Raw genomic sequence first — 27282 nt, 5'->3', positions numbered from 1 at the left:
GCTGCAAAGGAACTAAAAACGGTACTTACATATATGTATATATATATAATTGGCGCGTACACCCATTCTGGGTGTTTGGCCGAGCTCCTCCTCCTGTTTGTGGTGTGCGTCTTGATGTTGTTCCACAAAATGGAGGGACCTACAGTTTCAAGCCGATTTTACTTAATTTTGGTGTTTCACCGAGATTCGAAGCTACATTCTCTATGTGAATTCAGAATGGTATTCACGCACCAACCCATTCGGCTACCGTAGTGATGCGGCCGCCGTAGTGATGATAAAGAGTATTCTAATTTAGAGTGCTTGCTCGTCCCTGCCACTAAATAGAAAATTCCGTTGCTATATGTTTCCTTCACCTAAGAATACTTAAAAAAAAATTCTAAAAACATGGAGAAGACTTTTTCACAGATTTAATGCAAAAAAAAAATTGGTTGGGATATATTTCATTTGTAGGTGTTCAGAAGTAGGTAATTCATGAATCGGAATCATCGGAAAAATTTAAAGTTATTCTGAACTAATTTGGGCAAGCTGAGATTCAAGCTTTGAAGAACAATATTCGGTGCGCAGTTGTCGAGATGGAGCCCCAATTATATTAAAAATTTGACCAACAAATCTGAGTGAAGAAATTCTCGAAGTCTATTCATATTGATTGACAAGACATTAAACTGCAATTTTGTCCATTCATCACTGAATTTTTTTGACACTCTGTAATAATGTTTGTGGTTCAAAATCAAATTTGTAATTCCGAGCAGTGTTCACACAAGAGTCCATCGTTATTGTTTCCGTATTGAGTTACTTATATAAAGGGCAGTTTATGAAAATTAGCATGCTCCTCTTTTGACTCACTTACAAGAAATCGTGCTGGCGGGGAAATTTTAAAAATTCCTTAGAACCTAGAGTTTTTTTTGTTCAAAATTAGCTGTATTCATCAACGCAATCATTCTACCGCCGCACTAACATTGCAATAAAACTTCGATCAAAACGATTTTGTGAATTTTTTTTATGTTTTCTGTTGTTACCGCCGCATTTGGACGTCAACTGCGTTGTGCATCATCGGGTTCTCTACTACTACGTTTCAAGTCAGTAAACCATCGTTTTATTGTTATTTCTGATAGAGCGGAGTCCCTAAACAAGCCATTGCTTCGGTTGAAAGCTATTTGTGCCCATCAAGAAGCAGTGTTAAATTAAACCACGAAATTCTTTTTGATCCATTGCTTTGAAAACAACAATATTACCGACACTCTTAGCACAATAACTCAGTACGAATAGAATATCATAAAATTTTATTTATTCTATTCTATATCTATTATATTTAAGGTTACTACTAACTGAAAAAGAGGTAAATGCAATAAAACTCCTGCCATCTATGTGTTAGGCCCAGTTCTTTTCAGCCTATGTGTTATTTAATGAAATGTTGAGATCCACAGACGCAGAATTCTTCGAAAACTCTTCGGCAGGTGAAAAAATGAAGTACGGTGCGTCTCCTTTGGCAAACGAAGGTTTCTTCTGCACGAGCTTAATTATATGCATATGGTTTTTCTTAATATTAAGTAGATTGTAGAACCTTTATGTACCTATAATTATTTAATGCATTCATAGAAAAATTATGAAAATGAAATCTTTTATCTAAGATGAACTCATTGCATTTCTTGTATTATTTGTGTCATTACAGCCTCACCTTTCCAACAGCTCTTGCCACCAACCTCAGCACCACCAATCCGTTGCTCCAATCAGGCCCCGAATCTAATCACATTACCACTCCTACAGCCACCACCACGCCAAACAACAAATATTTTCTACGATTCTTCACAAAATGATGGATCGTATCCCATCATTATCGCTATCAGGCATATCGCTCGCGCATCCACTCTCGTTATCCACAACCGGACAGCAACTTCAAAACCATCTTAATTCCGCATCGGCGGTCACATCGTCAACTGGTACAGGTGGACACCACCATCAGCATCATCATCATCATCACCATTTGGGTCAATTAGCCGCAGTTGTTCATCAACAACAACAACAGCAATTACAACAGCAGCAACAACAACATCATCACCAGCAGACCCATTTGCAAGCACACCATAGCAACCATCATCTAAGCCATCATCAGCTGTCATTGAACTCAGCCTCCTCGGTTAGTCTCTCGCCCACATCTAGCAGCTCGGCATCTGCCTCGCTTCACCATCATCACACTTCGCTATTGGCAGCCGCCTCGCATCCGGTATCACATTCAGGCATTCACCCATCGTCAACAACGCTGTCGCATCATTCACATAGCGGCAACAACAACCAGTCGGCGTCATCCTCCACTTCGTTGTCGTTGCATCAGTCAGCCTCAACTTCGTCGTCGGCAGGTTCTGCCGGATCAGGCAGCTCCATTGCATCAGGTGGTGGAGTCGGTGTTTCAAGTTCATCGGCGCATCAGCTACAACACCACAACTCTTCAGCCTTGCACGGGCAACATCAGCATTCGCTCCACCACACCACACATCATCACACGCACGGGCATATAAACGCTCACGGCGTTGCCGCCTCTTCACCTGTTAACGCAACGAATTCAGCAAGTACCGCATCCGTGATGGCCGCCGCCGCCGCAGCACATCTGCACCACAATTCACAGGCTCCGTCGCCAATGACAAATCTGCACCAAAACATGGGTGGACTGATGAATAGCGGCAGCAGCGCCAGGTAATTACGCTATCCACATACTATAAGTAAAACCGAAAACGCCCACCTGCCTGTCCATTCGTCCAAACTCTCGATGGCTATTGACATTTGACGAGGAATTTAATTGAAATTTTCTGCACTCAGCAATGAGTGTTTTTGACACCACCCAAAAACATACGTCCATTGTCTTCTGAAGAAAAGTACTATGAGGTTCACTTAAGGTGAATTATGTAAATTTTTGTGGTTCATAATCAAACCACCAATTCTAAACAGTGACTCTACTGAGTTATATTTGCAATGTTGAAAATATTGGCATGTTTCTCTTCCAACCCCTCCAATTTTAAATTTAAATTAAAGTCATAAGTCGCACCTAAGTATTTCGCATCGCACAAGATATTCAGAACTGTCACGACCAATTTTGGTGAAAAGAGAGGAAGAGAAAAGTCCAGCTCCGTTTTAAATAGGTTAACATCTTCTTGTTCATTTCAAAATTTCAGTCAGGGCCGCTTCCATCAACCCACTAATTGCTGACTTTCCTGGTCTACCTTACTGGGAGGACACAAGTTTTATATTTGCACAATCAGTACTGTCAGCAGGATTTTCCAAAAATTAATTGCGTTGGTTTTATGCTGCAGTAGATAGTAGACTTTCCTGCAGGGCACCACGGATTAATTGATCTACTCACGAACGCTGAGTATTCTTAATTCTACTCTGTGGCATAGATCTTAAAGTCAATCTATGTCCCTATCCACTGCTAGATACCGTGTTCCACTACAGCGCCACCAATTGCTTCCGCCCTGATATTTTTGAAAGCGCTTTCAAAGTCTAAAAAGCTAGGGAGTTCCTTATATTCTACACATTTTTCAATACATAGTACTCACCATTTCATGAAGAGCGGTGTTGACAGATCTTCCTTTGCCGTGCACGTGTTGCGCTATACCCATTATGTTGCAGGTTTGGCTTTCAGCTATGGTACAATATAAAACAAAATTGAACGAGTAACTTCGGCTGCAGTGTCACCGTGTACTCGGCAGTAAAATTTTGCCCGCTTATTTCACATTTATTCATGCTCATCAAATCAGCTGATTCTGTCAAATGCATTCAGAGCAGGATAGCGGTTTGTGGATCTCACCACCTTCTGTATTTTCCCCACTGTGGCTTTTGTATAACACTTGGACTCTTTTCATTATTTGCTCTCCATTTTGAACTTCTATTGGAATATTTCCTTCAGTCTTTATCTATTCTGTTTCTAACTTTCATCAGCTTATCGCTCTGTAGGTACATATATGTATGTACTTGATGTACATCATAAGTTTAGTAAACATTTTGATTTGGGAAAATCTAACTTCTGTCCAATTTCAGAAAGTTTTAAAAAATACGACGGGATGCCACTTCACAATCCCTGATTCTGAAAAACAAGCAATTTTTTATGATATCAAATAGTGCTGCATGTAGTGCTTAAGAGGATTTCACTATCTTTCAGTTTCTAAATTATTAATATTGTCTTGCTGGTTCGAAAGAAATACATACATATGTGAATAATTGGAGCCACTTTATTTGACTGAATAACGATACATTGCAAATATAAAAAATTAACTTACTTTCCGGAATCGGTAAGCCATTTTACAGCGGAATTGGATAGTAGCATCTGGTGCGCAAAAAAAATCAGAATCTCTTAAACAGTGTATTTTCAAGGAATTCATTATTTTTGCGTAAATTTTATGCACAAATGGTTTAAAACTCTTTTATGGCCGATCTTTAGCTTCTGGGCGATGCTACGACTATTAACATGCCCGTCAACTGTGATTATTTCTGTGATTTTATCGACATTATACACATTTTCTTTAACATCAAAAATGCCTAAATGGAATCGACGAATCCAAAACATTCAAAATTTAGCGGATTGGCTTGCATTTTCGCCTTATCCAAGGAAAACTGTAAAATGTACCAATTTTTCACTTTGTTGACGTCCATTGCTAATACCCTGTAACTCACAACTGAATGAAAAAAACACATAATTTTAGTCTGAAATGTCACCTTGACATTACGAGCATACACTTAAATTGTTTGATCGTTGCTTTACTCGATCAATGCAGCCATTAACCGGGAAAATAATGACTTTCTTCTTCCCAAAACTAATATTATACAGAAACTAAGGGCGAAAGCATGAAGTACAGGACTCTGTAACTTATCAATTTGGTAAGACAATACCTCAACTAATTTAAATATAATAAAGAAATATATATATTTTTTTTTAATTGGTTATTTAAATTCCTAACAGTACATGCTTTTTCTAGAGGCTTTTTCTCTTGTCCTTATAGTGATGTCTTCTTTAGTCTAATGATACAAAATACAACGAAACGTCAAAACGAAGAGCACATCAAAAGACCTATGAACGCCTTCATGGTTTGGTCTCGACTGCAACGACGAAAAATAGCACAGGATAATCCAAAAATGCATAATTCCGAAATATCTAAACGTTTAGGTGAGTACGATAATTATTGAACAATACGTAGATAAAATAAGCAAACAATCATTTCAAGTATTGATAATGGAAAAATTAATACACCCATGTATATACATATGTATGCCAATGTAAGGAGTATGGTGTATCACACACCACAACTTTTTCAATGGAATGAATAATAAGTATGAACGCCTTATAAACAAAAGTACTTAGGATTTATTTCATCTCTCCATTGAAATATCACGAAATTCAAGTTACAAAATTGCACAGTGCTGCTGACTGAGCGCTGAATGGGATTTTTCTATGGCTAAGCAGAATCGTAGCACGTGGTACGGGTAAGCAGCACAAGCCCAATTGCGTTTAAAAACAATTGTGAAGGCGCAAAAACGTACACTGGCACAGTGCACTTAGAAAGCAGGATAACAATGAATCTGGCATTGTACACATACAAATAGACTCACTCTCTCACCCATACTCGTATATAGTACAATGCCTAAATATGTTAGTATATATGTACGTACATATGCGTATGCTCATGGAAAAGTGTTTGTCATAAGAGGGGTTATGAATATTAATTCCATACCATCGTTGGCATGATGGTATGGTGAAAAAATTACAGCTCAGAAATCCTCCTCCAATTCGAATATTGACCGCGTACCACCGCGCAGAATTGTTGTTGACCTTTGTTTGCACACTCAACTTAGACGGACTATGGATTTCCGTGATTACGAACATGTTGCACCGACAATGTGTGCATTCAGAGTCATTGTATTAATGTGTGAATCGAACATTTCAGAAGACTCTTGTGTGGAGTTGTATGTATGTAACATATAAACGTAACGAGCAAAAGAGGGAAACCTCTGCGCGTTTTTTTGGATCAGTACTCCAACTTATTGTTATTCTCGTTTTTAATTTGTATTATATTGTTGATTTTTGACCTCAAGAGGTGGGGTGCGTCGGTGTGAGAAAATTGAATTTTTTATGTTATGAGGTTATTACAAAAGCTAAGTCGGCTATATAGGGGTAGGTGAGGTGGTGTTTCAGAACGATAAACGCGGTTGCTATAGGTACAATACATAAGGAGATGTAGTTGATTGTAAAAACGATAATAGATGCAATTCTGAGGGCAAGGAATATTAACCTTAGGCATTGAAGAATAGATTTGATTTAATATACAGCTATGGTCAGACATTTAGCGCACTTTATATTATACTGATAAATAATGCAGTTACTTCTAAGAGAGTGCAAATTTTCGTAATTTTGTTTTCAGCATGATAAGAGTTATTTATGGGTCTCTTCAAATGCCCAAAAAATAACTGTTATAATTCTTTCGTATTTGTTATTGCTTATTTTTTCTTGAGTTCTGTCTCAATTACGTTGGACAACTATTTAGCGCACTTACACGTGTTTTTCTCTTACATGCGATCGGTTCGGCAAATAACTATTTTTTGTGGTGAATATTTAATTAATAACGTCTATATTTAAATTTTTGCTAAAATGGCTAGAGGAAAGTGTTGTTCAATTGAACAAAGAAAAATATAATGGAACCTTTACCAAATGGGGACCAGTCAAGTGAAGATTTCCAGAATAGTGCATTGTTCAAGAAAAATGGTATACAATGCCATCAGAGATGTCAAGTCGGATGCTAATTTATTAGCATCCCGTGAGGATCAAATAATTGTAAGGAAAAGTCGATCGGATCCTTTTATGTCTTCACGAACGATAGCGGCTGAAGTAAGGGCAGAATTAGGCTTAGTTGTGTCCAGTAAGCTCGTGCGAAGGCGTCTGAATGAAAATAAAATATTTGGTCGCATAAGCATAAAAAAACCGATCCTATCAAAAAAGAATATTAAAGCGCGTTTATCATTCGCGCGTAGGCACCTCTACGAAAAGACAGAGTTTTGGAAACGAGTACTTTTTACGGATGAAACTAAAATAAACCGCATCGGTCCTAATGGAAAAACGTATGTACATCGTGAAAAAAATCAGGAAACCAACCCACGAGTTTATACCAGTACCAAACATACCAAACATACTGCGGGAGTGGTCAAAAACTGACTTTCGCAGAAAAATATTACCCAGCTCGATTGGCCAGCACAAAGTCCGGATTTAAATCCAATCGAAAACTTGTGGAATGATGTGAAGACGATGGTTGGACAAAAAAAAATTTAAAAATATCGATGAACTTTGGGAAGGTGTACAGGAAGCATGGAACTCTATTCCTTTGGACAGTTGCTAAAAGTTAATAGAGAGTTTACCACGCAGGTGTGAATAGTCAACAATCATTTCTCAATTCTTACAAATATTTTATATTTTTTACAGAAATCAAAACTGCGCTAAGTCTTTGTCCAAATCCCACTATGACCAAATAAGAATTACTTCTATTTTATCATATTTTTACTAGGGAAAACTGTCTACTTTAAGTTATTTTGTCTTATAATAAAGTGTTAAATATATTTAGTTAAAAAAACTGGATTTAATTTGGTTTCATATCATTTAATCGAGCATTATATTGAACTCTTTTTAAGTGCGCTAAACGTTTGACCATAGCTGTATATACAAGTATGAGCGAATTTTCAGAAGCTAAAGTCAAATCCTAGATGAAACTACTATCTCCAAAAGAAACTCAAAGAAATTACTCAACAATAGCCGTAGGTAACTTTCGTAAGGGTTGGTAACTATCATTCGGCTGAACCCAGAATCGAAGCTCACTATCGCATTTTTCTTATTTCGCATTTACAATTTGTGTTTGGTGTCCATAAAAGTGTTTATAATTTTTTTATTCTGGACCAGAAATAAAATTTTTCCAATTATCTTGATTTGGGCACCACCTAATCGATAAATGTATTTGAATAAATATTTGGAACTTAGGGAGTAATATTTTCGGTATAAGCAGTCTGTGTTTTGCTTAAAAAATTTCTGTGCCTAATGAAAGAGGGTGGAAATTGAACAACTAACAGTGAAGCAACACTAAAATTACTAATGCAGACACACTTTCCAGATTCTCTCTGCAATGAAGACAGTAGTACTCGTCCTATAGCTCACAACGGAAATCCCCCAATAAACTTTATAGCGGAGGATAACGTAAAATTTGCCCTAGAGAGTTGGTGGTATACAACTTAAATATATATATGTATGTATATATATAATTGGCGCGTACACCCTTTTTGGGTGTTTGGCCGAGCTCCTCCTCGTATTTGTGGTGTGCGTCTTGATGTTGTTCCACAAATGGAGGGACCTAGAGTTTCAAGCCGACTCCGAACGGCAGATATTTTTATGAGGAGCTTTTTCATAGCAGAAATACACTTGGAGGTTTGCCATTGCCATTGTTTTCACCGAGATTCGAACCGACGTTCTCTCTGTGAATTCCGAATGGTAGTCGCGCACCAACCCATTCGGCTACGGCGGAGGTCGTATATATAAATACATATATATATAAATATATCCCAAAGAAATGCGCTGAACTAAAAGTGGTCTTCGTTTTCAGAGGTGGGAAAACCACACATACGAGAAAGCCTTTCTGTTAAAACCGTTAGAGCGGTTGCTAGATGTGGATATCAAAGAGAAGCTTAGCAACAAGCTATCACCTTCTCAACATGGATACAACAAAGGCAAATCAGTGGAGACAGCGCTTCTGTCACTAGTCAATACAATTGAGAAATCACTTCACTAGAAGGAATATGCCCTCGCTGTCTTTCTGGATAGCAAGACGGCTATCTTCCTATTTGTGGCGTACGTCTTGATGTTGTATTGCCGATTCAGAACGGCAGATATTTTTTTATGAGGAAATTATTCATTGCACAAATGTACTCGAAGGTGTGCCATTGTCTGCCGAGGGCTGGCGAGCGCTATGAGAAAAAACTTGTTCTGGTGTTTCACGCACGGAGAGTACACAAATACAATACAATAACCAAAAATGTTAACTTGAAAATTCGGACCTGAAGCTGAGAATGGCCAGAGTAACCGGAATATACGCGTTAGGTATATTTATTTATGTTTGTATGTATGTGTGTGTGTATGTAAATATAATATATATAAGGGGAAAACTCTTCCGAATTGCTAGGAAAGGCTTACTTGTTTTGCTTACCCGTACTAATCAAAATTAAAAATACTATTCCAGCACTTTTATCTTATCTCTGCTATGACAAACTCTGGCAAGCCGCCAAAATCTATGCAGAGACTACTTGACGTATTTTTCGTGAAGCAAACTTTATTCAATATTCTTCTACACCTGTGAGATTTCATTCACTTATTACCACAAAAACATATTTAAATTAAGCTCAAGTGCCATTGTCAAAATACACAAACTTATTATATCTGTATTATGACAACGCGCTTTCTTTTGGCAACAGCCTAAAAGCAGACAATATACTCTATATGCCAAGGAGAATATTTAAGCCCACACACGCACGCATATTTAATAAACGATGAGTCGCTGCAAAGACAGTGAGCGAAAGCTAAACATTGAGCTGCTTAAGGATTTGCGCCTATTGTTATGCTAAGAAGTAGCAGATTGTTACTGGTGAAGTTTAGACAGTGATTTGCAGCAGACACACCCGAAGCCCTTCGGTCCATGGCACAGGATAGGAAGGCGGAGGACACGTGCCATTTACACAATTTCGTTGATGTGTGTGATTGAAATTGAATTATTTTGCCAAGCAAGTGAAGTAGATTGGCGATTGTATGGAAGTTGTGCGAAATTTTGTATTGGATGGCGTTGACACGCGCCGTTTATTTTCGATTTTCTCCAAGTCCTGCAACTTGAGCCCAATTTCATTTTCGATGAAGGAGATTAGCTTTACGTAATCATTTAACTATGCAACTAGTTAAGTGGATGAGGGAGTGTGTGTCATGAGTTGGCAGATTTTGATAGCGCCACATCATTGACTAGTGTAACCACCCCTTTTTGATAAACAAACCACCATCCGCTCGCCAGCCAGACAGTTGAGATGATTTAAAATAGTTTATTCGTTGTGTCATTGTTTGACAGCGCGTTAATGTCAGTTTTGACATCTCGTCGGCGGCAGTTGATGTGGTGGTGATGGTGTGGTCGTGATGACACTCGTCTCTGGTGGCTTAGGTAATTGTTGGATTTGTAAGTGCGTGGCTTGGTAAAGCAGGGTGATATTTCGGTAGATATTTAAGTTGATTACGTTTGTGCTTGGATTAGTTTTAGGGCGTGGATATAGTGGGAAACGCTTATTAAAAACAGTGCGAGCGCAAAAGTCATACATGAGGAGAGGTGATTTTCCAAAGGGTAAAGAAACGTTACGTAAACGTAATAACGTAGCGTAATTGATTTGGCGAATAAAGAAAATTACATAAATATAACCTATTGTAACATATAAAACTTTGTGGGTAGAAATTCTTCAGCACAATTTGAAATATGTAGCTGTAAGTTAACGGGTGCTTTCTAAACAAAATTCATGATTTTTACATCAGAATTATATTCACTCAATACTTTCATAATTTAACTTTGCCTGCGTGCCACCTACTTTACCATGTGCCAATAATAATGAGAAATTCAGTTCAGTTCCCTTCAGTTTAACCTAAGCTACCATTTAGTCACCGCTGCTCTTCATGTCGGCCGAAGTCAGTCATCTCTTTCTATATCAACTATGACGTCTTACCCATTTTTGTTTTTTTGTGTTTTGCGAAGAACGGCCGCTTTGCCTCATAGGAGAATTTGCTCAATTTTAAATCGTACGGTGCCAAAACTACTAAAATTTGCTCATTAAGATCGTTGCATGTCTCGATTCAATGCCCATTTTTTTATTTATTTTCGCCAAATACACCACACTTCTAAGGTTGTATTTACTAAACGCGGTTTTATTTTATCTTCGCGGTTATCTAACGATACGTTCGATGGAGGTATGAAGTAATGGATGTTAAGGGGAGAGTCTGCTTTAGAGGCTTCAAAAAATCGATTTTTTCGTGGATTTTTTTGGGAAGGAAAGAAATATTCAATGGAAGCGAAACTTTCAGGTGTTATTGTGATATATTTCAGCAGTCTTCTCAAATTTTTTCATAAAAATATATTTCATATTATGCCTGGTACAAGCATTTTGCCGAGGCGCCTCGAGTGTGCATGTGTCGTGCGGCGGGAAAGATGCAGGTCGCAATTTTCATCTGAAACCAAAAACCCAAACAGTTTTTTATTTTAGTATAGTATAGCTTCTAGTCAAACCAAGAAAATTAAACAAAAAGTGAGAAATTCAACAATTTTTCGCTAATTAAAAAAAAATTCATTTTTTTGGAAAAACAAATTCACTTTAGATTGTTTCAAAAGTGGGTTAATCATAACTTTCTTAAGGTTTTTTAGGTTCAACTAGAAGAGAATTTAGTTCCGAATACAATCAATGTTATCTCGTTCAGATAGGACGTTTAACTTTTTCCCTAGCTTTCCCGCCAATAAGGAAACATCATAAAAATAAAAAACCCGAGAAATTGGGCGTCAAAGTTTTTGTATATAAAAAATCCGCTCGTTACCTGCTCGACGCTTGCTCACAATTTCTTCTGTAACTGCGAAAATATTTTGAATTTGCTTCTCAAATTTTGAAGACACGTTCTTGGATAGGTTGGAAAGACATTTATGCAAAAAAAAAATCGATTTTTTGAAGCCTCTAAAGTAGGCTCCCCCCTTAAATAAGTGGATTTGAAATCGGGATTTCTCCAAGTTCAGGTCAGCTGTTTGCAAATCAGAAAGGTATACGAAATGGAAAGAAGATTCATATTATCGCAAATTTCCTTACTTCTCCCAATCACATTATAAATTAATTTAATACATGCATACATACAGTCACTCACATTCAAAGTCGGGCAGATGCATACGAAAACTTCTAGTCATAATATCTATGTTTTGATGAAAGAAAACACTTTCTACCTTTTTCTGTTTTTTCACAAAAATTGTTTTATTTAAAAACAACAAAAAAAATATATTCCAAGTTGCTTTATAAAATGTTAATGTATAAAAAACTGAAAAAGGCCACTTCTCTGCCTCACATTTAAAGTCGGGCAAACCATGTTTTGCAAATATGCATACCGTTATTTCTAAATTTTCTATATTTGTATTAAAAGTTATTGTTCATTCTTGCCTTGTCAATCATTGGATGAGTTTATAAAAGTATTTTGCAAAATGCCGCGTAATGTTAAACAGTATACATTTGAGGAACGCAAAATAGTAATTCAACTGGACTTAGACGGAAAATCTGAGCGAGCAATATCAAAATTGATAAAAAAAGCAAGTCAACAGTGCACGATATTATTGCTAGATACAATGAAAATGGTTTCATTGCAAATAAGCATCGTGGAACCCGTCCAAAGAAGCTTTCCTCCAAAGATGAGAGCATGGTGCTAAGGGAAGTGAAGAAAAATCCATTCATTTCTGCTCCAAAATTAACTGCGATGGTTAAAGAAGGTTCTGGGGTGAAGGTAAATCCCGAAACAATAAGAAGACTTCTTCGAAAAAATGATTTTCACGGCCGAGTTGCGCGGAAGAAGCCCCTAATAAGCAAGAAAAACCAGAATGACCGGCTTGTTTTTGCTCGCCAATATAAGGCTAAGGATTTCGATTTTTGAAGCACTGTAATTTCATGGTTTTAATATTCATTCTTTAGGTATTATTTACTGACGAAAGTAAATTTAATTTATTTGGATGTGATGGAAGGGGTAAAGTGTGGCGCATACCCAACAAGGAGCTGGAAGGCAAGAATTAAAGAAAAACGGTTAAACACGGTGGTGGATCTGTAATGGTTTGGGGATGCATGGCAGCGTCAGGAGTTGGAAAATTGCATTTCGTTGATGGAATAATGAATAAACACGTTTTTTAACAATTTTGAAACAAAATTTGAAAGAAAGCGTGAGCAAAGTCCCGACCTCAATGCCATTGAGCATTTGTGGCATGAATTAGGTCGCCGGATGCAGGAAAGGCAGTGTACATCAATTCAACTCTTGAAAATTGCTCTGCAGGAAGAATGGAATAATAAGCCCTGATGCTTGCAAAAAGTTAGTGGAATCGATGCCAAGCTGGCTACAAGCTGTTGAAACCAGGGTTCGAATTGCTGACTGAACTTCAACTATGGCATTTTCAATGCATAGTCGTTTTTTGCGCAATAACTGTGACTATCGCTTTAGCTATGAAATAGCTGCATGTTAAATGGAAATGAAACATGCAAACACTCAAATGAACCGAACTGCTTAACTGACGACTATGAACGACGAATAAGTGTAAGCCGACAGCCACAGTTCTTCGTGTAACAGTTAACTATAACTATAACTATAACAGTTAACTAAAAGAACTATAGTTGTTTGAATGCATCATTGTAATAACTGCGACAATAGCTTGGATAGCGATGATCGATACATATCCCATATTTAGTTAATATATGTACATATGCGTATACCTGAATGCTGGGTTTTTTGAGTATGTAAACTTTGTAATTATGCGTATACGAGAATACTGTGGTTTTTTAAATATGTATATATTGTACCTGAATTTTGCAATAATAAAAGAACTACTACATCTTGTGACAAATATCTAAACAACCAATAAGAAATAAATATTAATCGACTTGAAGCCTCGCTTTCTCAATATGCATACAGCAAAACTAAAAATAGTGTTTCCTCAGGACCAATCCGCTATTTTGGCTTCCTCAAGGAACTGCTCACTAATTTTAAAATCAGCTCATACACAGGCGGGGACATCCTTGTGTGTGAAAACAATTTATCAGGCTCCAATGTTTTCATTCGGCGGAACACTTGGATTTGATAACAACTTGTGCCCCAACTCCTATTTAATAGCCGAACTTTATACCTTCTGCACTTTTTTTGGTCCTTGTATTTTTTATATAAAATATATAGTTGAAATAAATTAAGAAATAAGTCGCAAATTTCGATGTCTTCTTCATCCATTTTGTCACCGATGTATTTTGTAAATATTGTTTGTATGTATGTAACCAACTAAAACAGCTGTTATCTACGGGAAATAGTTTTGCTCAGTTTTGTGCACGGTAAGGGCATGCGGTAAGGAAATTCCGTGCTGGCTTCACTGTTTTCAGCATAAGCAATTGTCGCAGTTATTACAATGATGCATTCAAACAACTATAGTTCTTTTAGTTAACTGTTATAGTTATAGTTATAGTTAACTGTTACACGAAGAACTGTGGCTGTCGGCTTACACTTATTCGTCGTTCATAGTCGTCAGTTAAGCAGTTCGGTTCATTTGAGTGTTTGCATGTTTCATTTCCATTTAACATGCAGCTATTTCATAGCTAAAGCGATAGTCACGGTTATTGCACAAAAAACGACTATGCATTGAAAATGAAATAGTCAAATTACTATTGCTGTTGCTATTTGACAGTCAGCAATGCAAACCCTGGTTGAAACGCAAAAAGGTGGAGCAACGAAGTATTAATTTTGCGTTGTGTACAAATTTTTTCGATTTTTTATGTCGTGCCCGACTATGAATGTGAGACTGAAAAGTGACCTTATTTAAGTTAAGCCTTCGTGTGTATTTTATAAGAGACTTTGGAATATATTTTTTTTGTTGCTTTTAAATAAAACACTTTTTGTGAAAAAACAGAAAAAGGTAGAAAGTGTTTTCTTTCATCAAAACATAGATATAATGACTAGAAGTTTTCGTATGCATCTGCCCGACTTTGAATGTGAGTGACTGTATATACACACTTTCTATGTTATATTATTATTCTTCTTCTTAATTGGCGCTATAACCGCTTACGCGATTTTGGCCGAGTTTAACAAAGCGCGCCAGTCGTTTCTTTCTCGTGCTAACCGGCGCCAGTTGGACACACCAAGTGAAGCCAAGTCCTTCTCCACCTGATCTTTCCAACGCAGAGGAGGCCGCCCTCTTCCTCTGCTACCACCAGCTGGTACCGCATCGAATACTTTCAAAGCCGGAGCGTTTGTATCCATTCGGACGACATGACCCAGCCAACGAAGCCGCTGGATCTTTATCCGCTGCGCTATGTCTATGTCGTCGTAAAGCTCATACAGCTCATCGTTCCATCGTCTGCGATATTCGCCGTTGCCAACGTGCAAAGGTCCAAAAATCTTACGCAGAATCTTTCTCTCGAACACTCCAAGCGTCGCTTCATCGGATGTTGTCATCGTCCAAGCTTCTGCGTCATACGTTAGGACGGGCATGATGAGAGTCTTGTAGAGTGTTAGTTTTGTTCGTCGAGAGAGGACTTTACTGCTCAATTGCCTACTTAGTCCAAAGTAGCACTTGTTGGCAAGAGAGATTCAACGTTGGATTTCAAGGCTGACATTGTTTTCGGTGTTAATGCTGGTTCCTAAATAGACGAAGTCTTTTACAACCTCGAAATTATAACTGTCTACAGTGACGTGGGTGCCGATACGCGAGTGCGCCGACTGTTTGTTTGAAGACAGGAGGTACTTCGTTTTGTCCTCGTTCACCACCAGACAGATTCGCTTTGCCTCTTTATCCAGTTTGGAGAAGGCAGAACTAACAGCGCGGTTGTTAAGGCCGATAATGTCAACATCATCGGCATACGCCAACAATTGTACGCTCTTATAAAATATTGTGCCTGAGCGATTAAGTTCTGCAGCTCGTACGATGCTCTCCAACATCAGGTTAAAGAAGTCACACGACAGTGAGTCACTCTGTCTGAAACCTCGTGTGGTATCAAACGGCTCGGAGAGGTCCTTCCCAATTCTGAGGGCGCTGCTGGTGTTGAGCAACGTCATCTTACATAGCCGTATTAGTTTTGTGGGGATACCAAATTCAGACATAGCGGCATACAGGTAACTCCTTTCCGTACTGTCGAATGCAGCTTTGAAATCGACGAAAAGATGGTGCGTGTCGATTCTCCTTTCATGGGTCTTTTCCAAGATTTGGCGTATTGTGAATATTTGGTCGATGGTAGACTTTCCAGGTCTGAAGCCACACTGATAAGGTCCAATCAGTTGGTTGACGGTGGGCTTCAGCCTTTCACACAATACGCTCGCTAGAACCTTATAGGCGATATTTAGAAGACTAATCCCGCGGTAATTGGCACAAATTGAAGGATCGCCTTTCTTATGGATTGGGCAGAGCTCACTTAAATTCCAATCGGCAGGCATGCTTTCATCCGACCATATTTTGCATAGGAGCTGATGCATGCACCTTACCAGCTCCTCGCCGCCATGTTTGAATAGCTCAGCCGGCAGTCCGTCGGCGCCCGCGGCTTTGTTGTTCTTTAGCCGCGTTATCGCTATTCTCACCTCGTCATGATCGGGTAGCGGAACGACAATTCCGTCGTCAACGATTGGGGTATCGGGATCTTAACTTTCTCGGTGACATGCGCAGCTGTCACTGTTTAATAGGTTCGAGAAGTGTTCCCTCCATAATTTAAGATTGCTGTGTACGTCAGTCACCAGTTCGCCGTCTTTGTTCTTACAGGAAAACGCCCCGGTCTTAAAACCTTCTGTAAGCCGCCGAACTTTCTGGTAGAATTTTCGGGCGTTGTTCCTGTTGGCCAGAATCTCAAGCTCTTCGCACTCACGTATTTCGGCCTCTCGTTTCTTCTTTCGGATAATACGTCTCTCTTCCTTTTTCAGCTCTCTGTAGCGATCTCACATGGCTCCCGTTGCGCCCGATCGCAGCGTGGCTCTATAGGCGGCATCCTTTCTTTCTGCGGCAGCATGACATTCATCGTCGTACCAATTGTTTTTTCGGGCTCGCCGGAATCCGATTTCTTCTTCGGCGGCGGTACGTAGAGAACGAGAAATGTTGCTCCATTGCTCATGCATGCCGGTTTGTTGGGCAGTACTCTCTGAGAGCAGGAGTGAGAGTCGAGTGGCAAATCTTCTGGCTGTCTGTTGTGATTGCAGCTTTTCGATGTCGAACATTCTTTGCGTAGGTAGATGCATGTTTTTTGCTGCACAGAGGCGTGTGCGCAGTTTGGCTGCAACAAGGTAGTGATCCGAGTCGATGTTAGGTCCTCGGATCGTACGTACATCTAATACACTAGAAGCGTGTCTTCCATCTATCACAACATGATCGATCAGGTTTCGCGTTTTTCGATCAGGAGACAGCCAGGTAGCTTGGTGTATCTTTTTATGCTGGAATCTGGTGCTGCAGACTACCATGTTTCGGGCCCCGGCGAAGTCGATCCACCTCTGTCCGTTACCGGATATTTCGTTGTGCAGGCTGAATTTTCCGACTGTGGGACCAAAAATTCCCTCCTTGCCCACCCTGGCGTTGAAGTCGCCAAGCACGATTTTTATGTCGTGGCGTAGCGCTCATAGGAATGTTCCAGGCGCTCATAGAAGGAATCTTTGGTCGCATCATCCTTCTCTTCCGTCGGGGCGTGGGCGCAAATTAGCGATATGTTGAAAAAACGGGCTTTGATGCGGATTGTTGCGAGACGCTCGTCCACCGGAGTGAACGACAGTACTTGGCGACGAAGTCTCTCTCCCACAACAAATCCGACACCGAATTTGCGCTCCTTTACATGGCAGCTGTAGTAGACGTCGCAAGGTCCTATGGTTTTCTTTCCTTGCCCCGTCCATCGCATCTTAATTTAATACATGCATACATACATATATATACACTTTCTATGTTATATTATTATTTCCTTAAAAATTATATTGCATTACTGCGCAACTAAGTTCTCGCTGTTTTTTTGATCAAAATACAACTTTATTCTGAAAAAAATGGTTACAAGTGAATCATTGAAAGTATTGCTCGTCGCTGGCTACTACTTTTTCCCATCTTTCTGGTAGATCTCGTATACCATCGCGGTAAAACTGTTCAACTTTTGAGACTATCCACGGATCAAGCCATTTTTTGATGTATTCATATGAATGGAATTGCTGGTCAGCTAGACCATGTGCCATCGATCGAAACAAGAGGTAATCGGACGGCGCAATATCTAGAGAATATGCCAGGTGGGGTAGGATTTTCCATTTCAGTGTTTCCAGGTAGGTTTTAACGGGTTTGGCAACGTGAGGCCGAGCGTTGTCATGCTATAGAATCACTTTTGCATCCCTCTCCGCGTATTGCGGCCGCTTCTCGCGCAGTGCTAGGCTCAATCGCATCAAATGAAATCGATACCGATTCCCAGAGATGGTTTCGCCTGGTTTTAACAGTTCATAATAAATAACACCAACTTGGTCCCACCAAATACATAGCATAACCTTCGCAGTGTGAATAACCGGTCGAGGCGACGACGTAGAAGGATGACCGGGCAGTCCCCATGACTTTCTTTTCTTTGGATTGCTGTAATGAATCCATTTTTGATCACCCGTCACTATGCGATGAAGAAAACCTTTCCTTTTTTGCCGCTGGAGCAGTTGTTCATAGGCGAAAAAGCTAAGTTCAACATCCCTTGGTTTTAACTAATAAGGAATCCAAGTCCCTTTGTTTCTGAATCATTCCCAAAGCATGTAATCGCTTGGAAATGGATTGGCGGGTAAGTGCTAATACTGAAGCAAGCTCTTCTTGCGTTTGACACGGATCCTCATTGAGCAATGCCTCCAATTCAGCGTGTTCGAAGGTTTTTCGCCTTCCTTTACGCGGACGGTCGTCGACATTAAAATCACCGACTTTGAAGCGACGGAACCAATCTCGGCACGTTGTTTCACTTAAAGCAGCATCTCCATAAACTTTTTGTAGCTCTCGATGCGCTTCAGCCGCCATGTTTTTTCGAATAAAGGAATGAGGAAAATCAACACTTCCCGCAAATGACGATTATTCGGCACAAAATCAGACATTTTCACAAAACCAAAAGTATATGATACCAAAACAAAATCACTAATGTGTCGAAGCAGTTTGTTTACCATATGTCTAAGCTTGGTTTTTGGAACACTGCTGGCGGCATCTATTGACAAACAGCGGGAACTTAGTTCCGCACCTAATATTTCAGGCGATTGTTTTTAATTTTTTTTTGTAATAATGATAAACAAAGAAATCTTACTGCTGGAATGTCTTTCCGAATCTGTGGTAGATAGGAGGTATGGTAATCAAGATTCGAAAATTTCATTATAATTGATTTCCCAACGTCGTTCGTAAGCATATTTCTAGAAAGAGGGTCGTCAAAATAAATGACTCTCACAACAAGCAAAGGGCTGTGATACAATTTTTAGAGAAATCTGTAGAAAAAACTTCGAAAATCTTGCGAAAATAGAAATATGAGTAATTTGCTCTGCCTTCGAGATTCATACATAAAATCAGCTCTGTGTAAGAATATAGGCAGCGGCTAACGAAGGCGGGAATGTCCAAGCGGCGAATGAACACCATGTTCATAGTTTTTTTTGCAATATCCGCGGCATCATTCATAGCTAATATGTTCCTGAAAATGGTCAGACAGAACTCTTCAGCGTTAGAGTTTTGATAAGGCTGCGGAAACACATTTTTCGTGTACGGCCTTAAGTCACTGAGAACGGTTGGATCCTGTACCACGAAGTCGCGTTGGTCTATTTCTCGTTCATTGAATTCATTAAACTGTTGTATAGAGGTAGAGGGAGCCTATTGCGAAAGTCGATAATAAAATTTTACTCGTAACATACTTGTGTTCTATTGATAAATTATCGGAACTGAATTTCCATTGTAGAAATTTCGTATACGACCCTGAACAAAAAGTTCCTGCAATATATTCAGAGAATTCAAAATACAAGTGTTTTCCTGTTAGAACTCCAAGGTGAATCCTCGTAGTGATTTTTGACTCGATCAAACAGAAAAAGTCGCAGGGAGCCATATCGGGTGAATTTATCTTTGTTTTTTTTTTTTTTTTTTGACAGCTCTCTGAGGGTTAACTTGCGGTTATTGATTAATTTTTCTTTCAGTTTATTGATATGCTCATCAGTTTTCGATGTCAAAATTAATGCAAAATTTCATACAAACCCGTTGTTGCCAATACTCTAGACTTATTCCAGATTGCGTAACTTTTACAAATGGGAAGCAAGGGTAATACAATTTCGGTAGGAATGTTTATCACAGATAAAAAAACAGAAGTCAAATCAGTTGACTTAGAGCGTCACCTGGCGGTTGTCTCGGGAACTTTTTGATCAAGGTGTTATATGTTGAATGGAGCTCCCATACCGGATTTTAAGTTGTGTAAAAGTGATTATGGCGAAATATTTCTGCTGGATATTGACCCTTAGGTAGCCCAGATATAAATCCTCTTGACTGCAAATTATAGTCAGAGTTAAAGAGTATGGCCTACAAAGTTTGCCGCGGAGATTTGAATACTTACATTTATTGTAGCAGCGTCAGCCATATGCGGAAACCATACGTCCCGCTGTAGCACAATGGCCGGCCCATTTAAAAGCCTTATTAAAGCAAACTGATACAATTTGGAATGTTTTTTTTAGCTTGACAGAAATTTCATTAATTATAAAAAAATTAAAACTACATTCAAATCTAAAACTCTTGTTCCTTAAATTTTCATAGGAATATAAATTTGTAGCAGAACTTCCGGCACAACTCATAAGTTATAAAAATACTATAATTGTTATAACTATCATCACCAAGTAGCAATTACATCTCAGGGTGAGCTTTAGCTTTGTCCATAATCCTCTTCCAATCTGCACGGTTCACATCAATAGACTTGCAGCACCTAACTCGTAGCTTTTTAATCGCGGCTATGACTTGGTCAGGTCAGGTTAACCTTGGACGTCCTCGGGATCGGCTTGTTAGAGAGTTTGGGCCGCTGTCTTCCAAGCACACAGTGTTTCCTAACCATCGAAGCTTTGAGATTTAATGTGTTTTCGACGTCTATAAACCGCCAGCAGCTCATCATTGTAGTGTATTCGGTACGTTCCTTCGGAGCACTTTTCGCTCGAACACTCTTAAGCTTCTTTCGCCTTTGATTGTCATTGAGCAGCACTCGCAGCCGTACGACAGCACTTTTCGCTCGAGCACTCTTAAGCTTCTTTCGCCTTTGCTTGTCATTGATCAGCACTCGCAGCCGTACGACAGCACCGGCAGTATCATTGATTGGGAGAGGCGGAGTTTACATTCAGGTGTTAGCAGCTTACACTTCAGCAACTACCGTTGCCATTTTTATTAACACTCCCAAATATTTTAAGTGTTCAACTCCCTCAAAAGTAAATGTCCCGATTTCGATGTTTTGAGGACTTCGTCTCTCTTCGCTGCGCGAAATCTTCAGAAATTTAGTAATGGATTTATTTATTCTAAAGCGTACTGTTTTTGCACGACTTTCAATTGCAAAAGGTTTCAAGGATATACCTTTTCTTCCTTGCCGCTATTGCGATATCGTCCGCAGCGACGAAGAAGGTTTCCGAACTTGACTACATTTCTTATCGGATAGTAAAGAAAGAGACTAAAGACAGATGTAGAAAGCGAGTCGCCTTGTTTTACGTCACAGGAAATTTCAAATAGCTTTGACACTGTTTGTTGTACAACTACTTTTTCTGTAATGTTAATCAGAGTTATCATTACGAGTACCAACTGAATGAGTTCTCCGCTGACACCCAAGTCGGCAAGCGCTTCTGCTATCTGGTCTCGGAGAACACTGTCAAAAGCTTGCTTGAAATCGACGAACAGGATGTACACGTCTAAGTTGCATTCATAGCATTTTTTTCAAGATTTTGCTTTAGTATAAAGAATTGATCTGTTGTTGATAGACTGGGCGAAAGCCACCTTGGTATTCGCCCAAGATTTTTTCTGCTGTCGCAGTGAGCTTGGTTATAATTACCCTAAATTGAATATAATGGATTTGTCAGCAGTAAATCCTTAACCTTATAGACACATTTCAATTAATATTTTTTCAATAATTCCCTTGAAATCATGGGGCTTTTGTTTTATCCCTAAGTGTTTTCCGCTCATTTTAGCACTGAATAACCAGAAAAAGTTGCTCTCGTTAGTGGATGAAAGTGTGCATGCCTCTGCAGAAGGCTTATTTTAATATGCTCTAAAAGCCCAAGAACAGTAAATACAATACAGATTAATTATGAATGAATTGTTATGCACTTAAGCAAAAACAAACGAGTTTGCGAGTTTTCAGTTGGATTTGAGGAACACTCATTAACTCATTGAAGTTGTAGAAGTGCGCATGGGGCATAACAAGGTTAGAACAATGCCCTAAAGAATAATAACGCAAAAGCAGAAGAAATGTGTATACACACATTTGAGTTTCTATATTTACCTTTCTGCAAATTGTTGTAAATATTTTTATGTTTACAAGAGATATCAATAGCTGAATGTATGAATAGGTTTTTCACAAATTCATATGTCCGGATATTAATTTCACACCAACCCAGCCGCAATATTCAATTTCCTGATCAGTGCTTCATAGAGAAATTTTTCAATTATAATATTTTAAAGGAATTGACGTACAGACGAACCTGATTTCCCAAAAATGCCTAGCAAACTTCCTCTCGAAAAGTAACAACTCCAATTTAAAATATAAAAACCTTTCGAGTACTATTTGTATGCTTTTCAAATTCCTCTCTTCACTACACTCCTATCACACAATTCAATTTCGAGTTCGTTATTTCATTTCCGTGAAGTGAAAACAGGGAAAGGACAAACGACAAATGACATACAACAAACAACGACAAAGGACAACGAGAGAATGGGAATCGCGCCCATTGTTAGACGACGCATTCGAAACAGTCGCTGTTCCATTATGTTGGCACCGTGTGCCAGCTGCTGACAATAGAAAGAGACAACTAGAACACGTGAGAGGCTGCCTTTAGAAGCGGGTGTATAACACTCATGCGAACATACCTACATACATACATATGCACATATTTAGTAAGAGTGTTGGGTAAGTGAGAAAGGTAGGTGAGAGAATGGATTTTTGTAAAATTACAACAAAAGAGTGAAAAACGAACATGGCTGTATGAAGGTGTATTGACGAAAATATATTCACTCCACTAAATATTTGCTTGATAAAGTTGCGGTGGCATACTTTCAGGCGCACATGCCGCCTGTTTCAAGTGTTTTAATTATACATATGTACAAAGGATATACCCATGTATGTATCATATATAATTTAGTGGCAAAATGCTGATATCGGCTTAAAATATCTATCAGTAGTAGTACTTTTTTTAGGCTATTTTTTACATTTTATTAATTTTTGTATATTTTTACACACCTACATACATACATACATTTTCATTTATTTTTTTGGTAATTTAAAGCAAAACCATTATGTCAATTGACAGTGGCATAATATTTGCTGTCAGTTGCAGTCATTGTGTATATTCGTTGTTTGCATTTGTTGTTGTAGGCTATTGTTAAAAATGAAAATAAGCTCTGTAAGCCACGACGGCTGGTATGCGCGCGTAACAAGGAAATGGAATGAAGCGCATACATACAACTTAAAGGGCACAAGTAGGAGACAGATATACAAATAACGGTAATGGGTGTGTAGCTGTGTGAGAAAATGTTTTTGTTCGGTTGAAGGATATTGGAAATCGCCGTATTTATTTTTTAGTTTGGAACTTTTTTTTTTATTCTACTTACATACATACTTCTGCATACATATGACCATATACATACATATATAGGTATGTATATATTGTACAACAATAGAGTGAAAGTCGAAAAGTTTTAGTGGATTGAAAATGAAGTGAATAACGCACACATAAAAAATGGTAGATAGTTGAGGTTGAGTGCAACTGGTGCTGCCAGATTAAATGCAAGAGAAGCAATGGAAATTTCAAAGCTGTCATTGTGCCCTTAACGAATTGATAGTTACAGAGGTCAAAGGTTAGCAGTAATAGCAGTAAAAATTAAAACACGCAAAGAACTTGACTAAGTATTTTACTTTCAATATTAAATATTGAAACTAAACCTATGCGAATATCTAAAAGTAGTCGAATCGCGTCACAGGCAATAATTATCCGAATATTATGAAAAAAAATGTTACAAGAACTTTTTTCTAATAGCGAACATCTCGCAGCAGGCAGACACAAGCCTAGTATTGCATTTCTATCACTTTCATTAAACAATAGAAGGACAACTACTAAATGTTCCAAGAAGAGTTTTAGGCAGGCTCGGATGGCAGATGGGTTTTATGAGATGGCTGCCATAGCAGATATGGACCCGAAGATTTGTGGTTGTTCTGTTGAAAGGCGATCGCATTCAGAAAAAACTCGTTCAACATTTTTATGATTATTTTAATAATCTTTATTAGATATTTTTATTACTATGAAAGTTCCGTTTGTGTTATTAATTCGTGTTAAAGAACCACTGCACCACTAGAGCCATTCAATGTCAAGCGATCCCAGTATTTTCGATATTGAAGTCGATTTTTCCGACAATTAATTTATTTGGAGGCTCGACTATGATAAGGGAGAATCTCAAAAAATTTTGAAAAAAAATTTAAATTTTGAGATTTATGCAATGTTGAAAATTTTGGTATAGAGTTTTTCAACAAGAAGATTGCGCCCATCAGAGAGTGCGTGACATCACGTTTGCCAAGTAGTGCAGTGTTGCCAACCATTTGCTCTTCACAATAAATTTAATGCTTTTTTATACTCAAAATGCGACAATTTTTAAGTTTGGTGTTTGTTTCTTTTTGTTTTTAATTTAAGGCTACCGAAACTGTAAGTTAAAAAAAAATTTATTATTAAACAAAGGAAGGTTAAAAAAGGTCACTCTGAGAAGATTTTAGTGCTAATAAAAATTTGTTGATTTTTATAAAATTTAGTATTTTGAAAGTGAAAATTTAACTTTTTTTCCTTTTGAGGTTATGTCAGAATATTAAATCTTCTTCTCTCAACGCTTCTTAACATCGAAAACCTTTTTACATATTTTAAAAGGCGTTTGAATTTACCGAATACAAATTAAAACCATAGAGGTGTAATCGTTTCGTCCGGTCCTCATTCCTTAGTGGGACATAGAGCATCAAAAGGTGTATTCACAGTAAAAATAAGCAACAAAATACCAGAAAGTACTGAAAAAAGCATAACGACATTTTTACAAAAAGAGTATCATATCTTGTTACATTTTTGTTTTGTTTCTTTTACCAAAAAAACCCATAAATTAAATTCTACATTTCGATAACACATTTATTTAAAACAAAACGCACATTTTAAAGACAATTTGTCACGCATACAAAGTTTTTCAAGTAGTTCAATAAAAATTTGGTATTCTATTTTTTTTAAATGCGCTTCTATATCCAAAGCTAGGCAACACTGCAATAGCGGGACATAGATTTGACTGCTGAAAGGAGAAGAAGAAGAAAAAGTTGGAAATTAAAAATGTAAATAAAGCGAGAAATGTCATATTGGTTGATAAGAAATATAAAAAAGCTTATATCACACGCTTTATTGAGGTTCTTACTATCACAATATTTCACTGCACATTTCATTTTTCCTTATTTTTCACTTATACACTTCCACGAATTATATTATTTTTGCGTAAATATTCACTGAAATGTTTGGTTAATTAACGCACATTTACAAAAAGAAACGAATATTCATAAACATCAACAATAACCGCAATCATGGGCAATGTGACCAGATCTTAAAAAAAAGTAAAGTTAAATAAAACTAAGTGAATTATTGAACTAATTTTTAAAAAATGTATATTTTACAAAATTATAAACATTACATTTTAATTAGAACATATTGCAAAAATTTCATGAAGAAATAACTAAAACTCTGAGACTAAATAACAAAAAAATGCTAAATCAAGTTACGAAATTGGTAATCTGGCCATACTGGAGCTGAAATCACGTAACTAGTTGCCAAATTCGCTGAGAGCAAAGTAACGGAACCACGATAGGCGCCATCTCATTATTCTCTTCATCGTGGTTATTCAAGTGAAATACTTTCAATTCTTTTCAACATTTTCAGAATTTTTTTTTAATTTTTACTTATTGTGCTAAAAAAATGTCCAAAGAATGTTTGAAGTGAAAAACTGTTTCTCTTTAAAATTTTCATAGTTTTTTTTAATTTAAAGTTTTTTTGTTAAACAGAAAAAAATTGGTTTTGCCTTTTTTAAAAAACACCCTCCATCAGACTATTTTCTGACTTTTTTCTTTAATAGCTTTGTCTGTGCTCTGTAATCGCAGAAAGTTTCATAGTTAGATTCCCATAACTTTTCAATGAAATTGTTGTTAAAGAGAACCGAAGATATTTCACTTCAAAAATTATTGGATAGTGCCCAAAAGCCCAGGCATTTTTAATAAACACAAATATACAAACAAACTTCAATGCATCTACGAGTGTTAGTCAATGAACATACACGGATATGGTATGCATACGCATGTATGTGTGCATGAATTGAATAATCACTTAAAGCGCAAAAGGCGTAACAACGCGCAAAAATTTATCTACGAATAAAAAGCGAACAGAACATAGAACAATGGCTAACGACCCATTCACCCGTCAAAAAAAACAAGGTAACATGAACTGACGTAAATGGAAAGAATTTGAAGTGAATAAAACCAGGGCAAGAAAAAGGAAAAAACACCTGTCAATTGCACAGCATGAGTCTGACAGGCGAGACGAGGCGAAATATGCACGCCCGCCCATTCTAACCCCTGAAACACCTTTGTCTGCGCACCCGAACTCCTTCTGAGAAAGGAACAATTGTCGCTTAAAAATGTATAACAAGCCTGCACGTGGGGGAGGAATACAGAGAAACATCGATAAAGGTGGAAACAACAGCTTCAATAGGCATTCAATGAAAATGCAATTCCAATTGCAAACTTATTAATTGTTCCATGGGATATCCGAGCTCTGCGTCAGAAGTCTCTAGTGGGTTGAATGGGACTGAGTTAGAAATAATGAGCTAAGCTCTCGAATTGTTTTGAGCATTTTATTGTACAACCATATGTACATATGTATGTAAGCAATTATGTAATAAGGAAATATCGATGATGAGTTGAAGCTCATTTGCGGTTCTGCATCCCATTGATTAAGGCGATCCCTTTGTATTAAACCCAAAGTCCCTTCTACCGGAAATCGTTTAATTGTATTGTGTCAGTAGATACGATATATATGTCGTATATATGTATGTATTCGTCTTTTATTTAGTCACATATGTCTTTATTGAATTGAAATATCAACATACAAGTATAACGCTAATTACAGTATTGTATTTAGCTATCAAATTCAATCATGACTAATTCGATGTATATCGGAAAAATATTACAGATCGATACGAGTATATTTGCGAGGCATTTAAATCTAAAATTCGAGTATAC

The 27282-nt window shown here is 37.9% G+C and overlaps 1 protein-coding gene across 1 annotated transcript in view; it reads left to right on the top strand.

Moving 5' to 3' along the window:
* The first annotated feature begins 1744 nt into the window (after positions 1-1744).
* The window catches only part of LOC129242532 (putative transcription factor SOX-15), a 76751-nt gene continuing 51213 nt past the window's right edge, over positions 1745-27282 (top strand). The window contains exons 1-2 of the mRNA XM_054879219.1: positions 1745-2688; positions 4989-5152. Of these exons, the coding sequence (XP_054735194.1) occupies positions 1811-2688; positions 4989-5152 (1042 nt within the window). The 5' untranslated portion in view covers positions 1745-1810. The remainder of the gene's footprint in view (positions 2689-4988; positions 5153-27282) is intronic.

Source organism: Anastrepha obliqua, chromosome 3, assembly GCF_027943255.1.
Source record: "Anastrepha obliqua isolate idAnaObli1 chromosome 3, idAnaObli1_1.0, whole genome shotgun sequence".
In the NCBI taxonomy this organism is placed as follows: Eukaryota; Metazoa; Arthropoda; class Insecta; order Diptera; family Tephritidae; genus Anastrepha; species Anastrepha obliqua.
The sequence above is the reverse complement of the archived record's forward strand: the minus strand, read 5'-3'. Positions and strand labels throughout refer to the sequence as shown.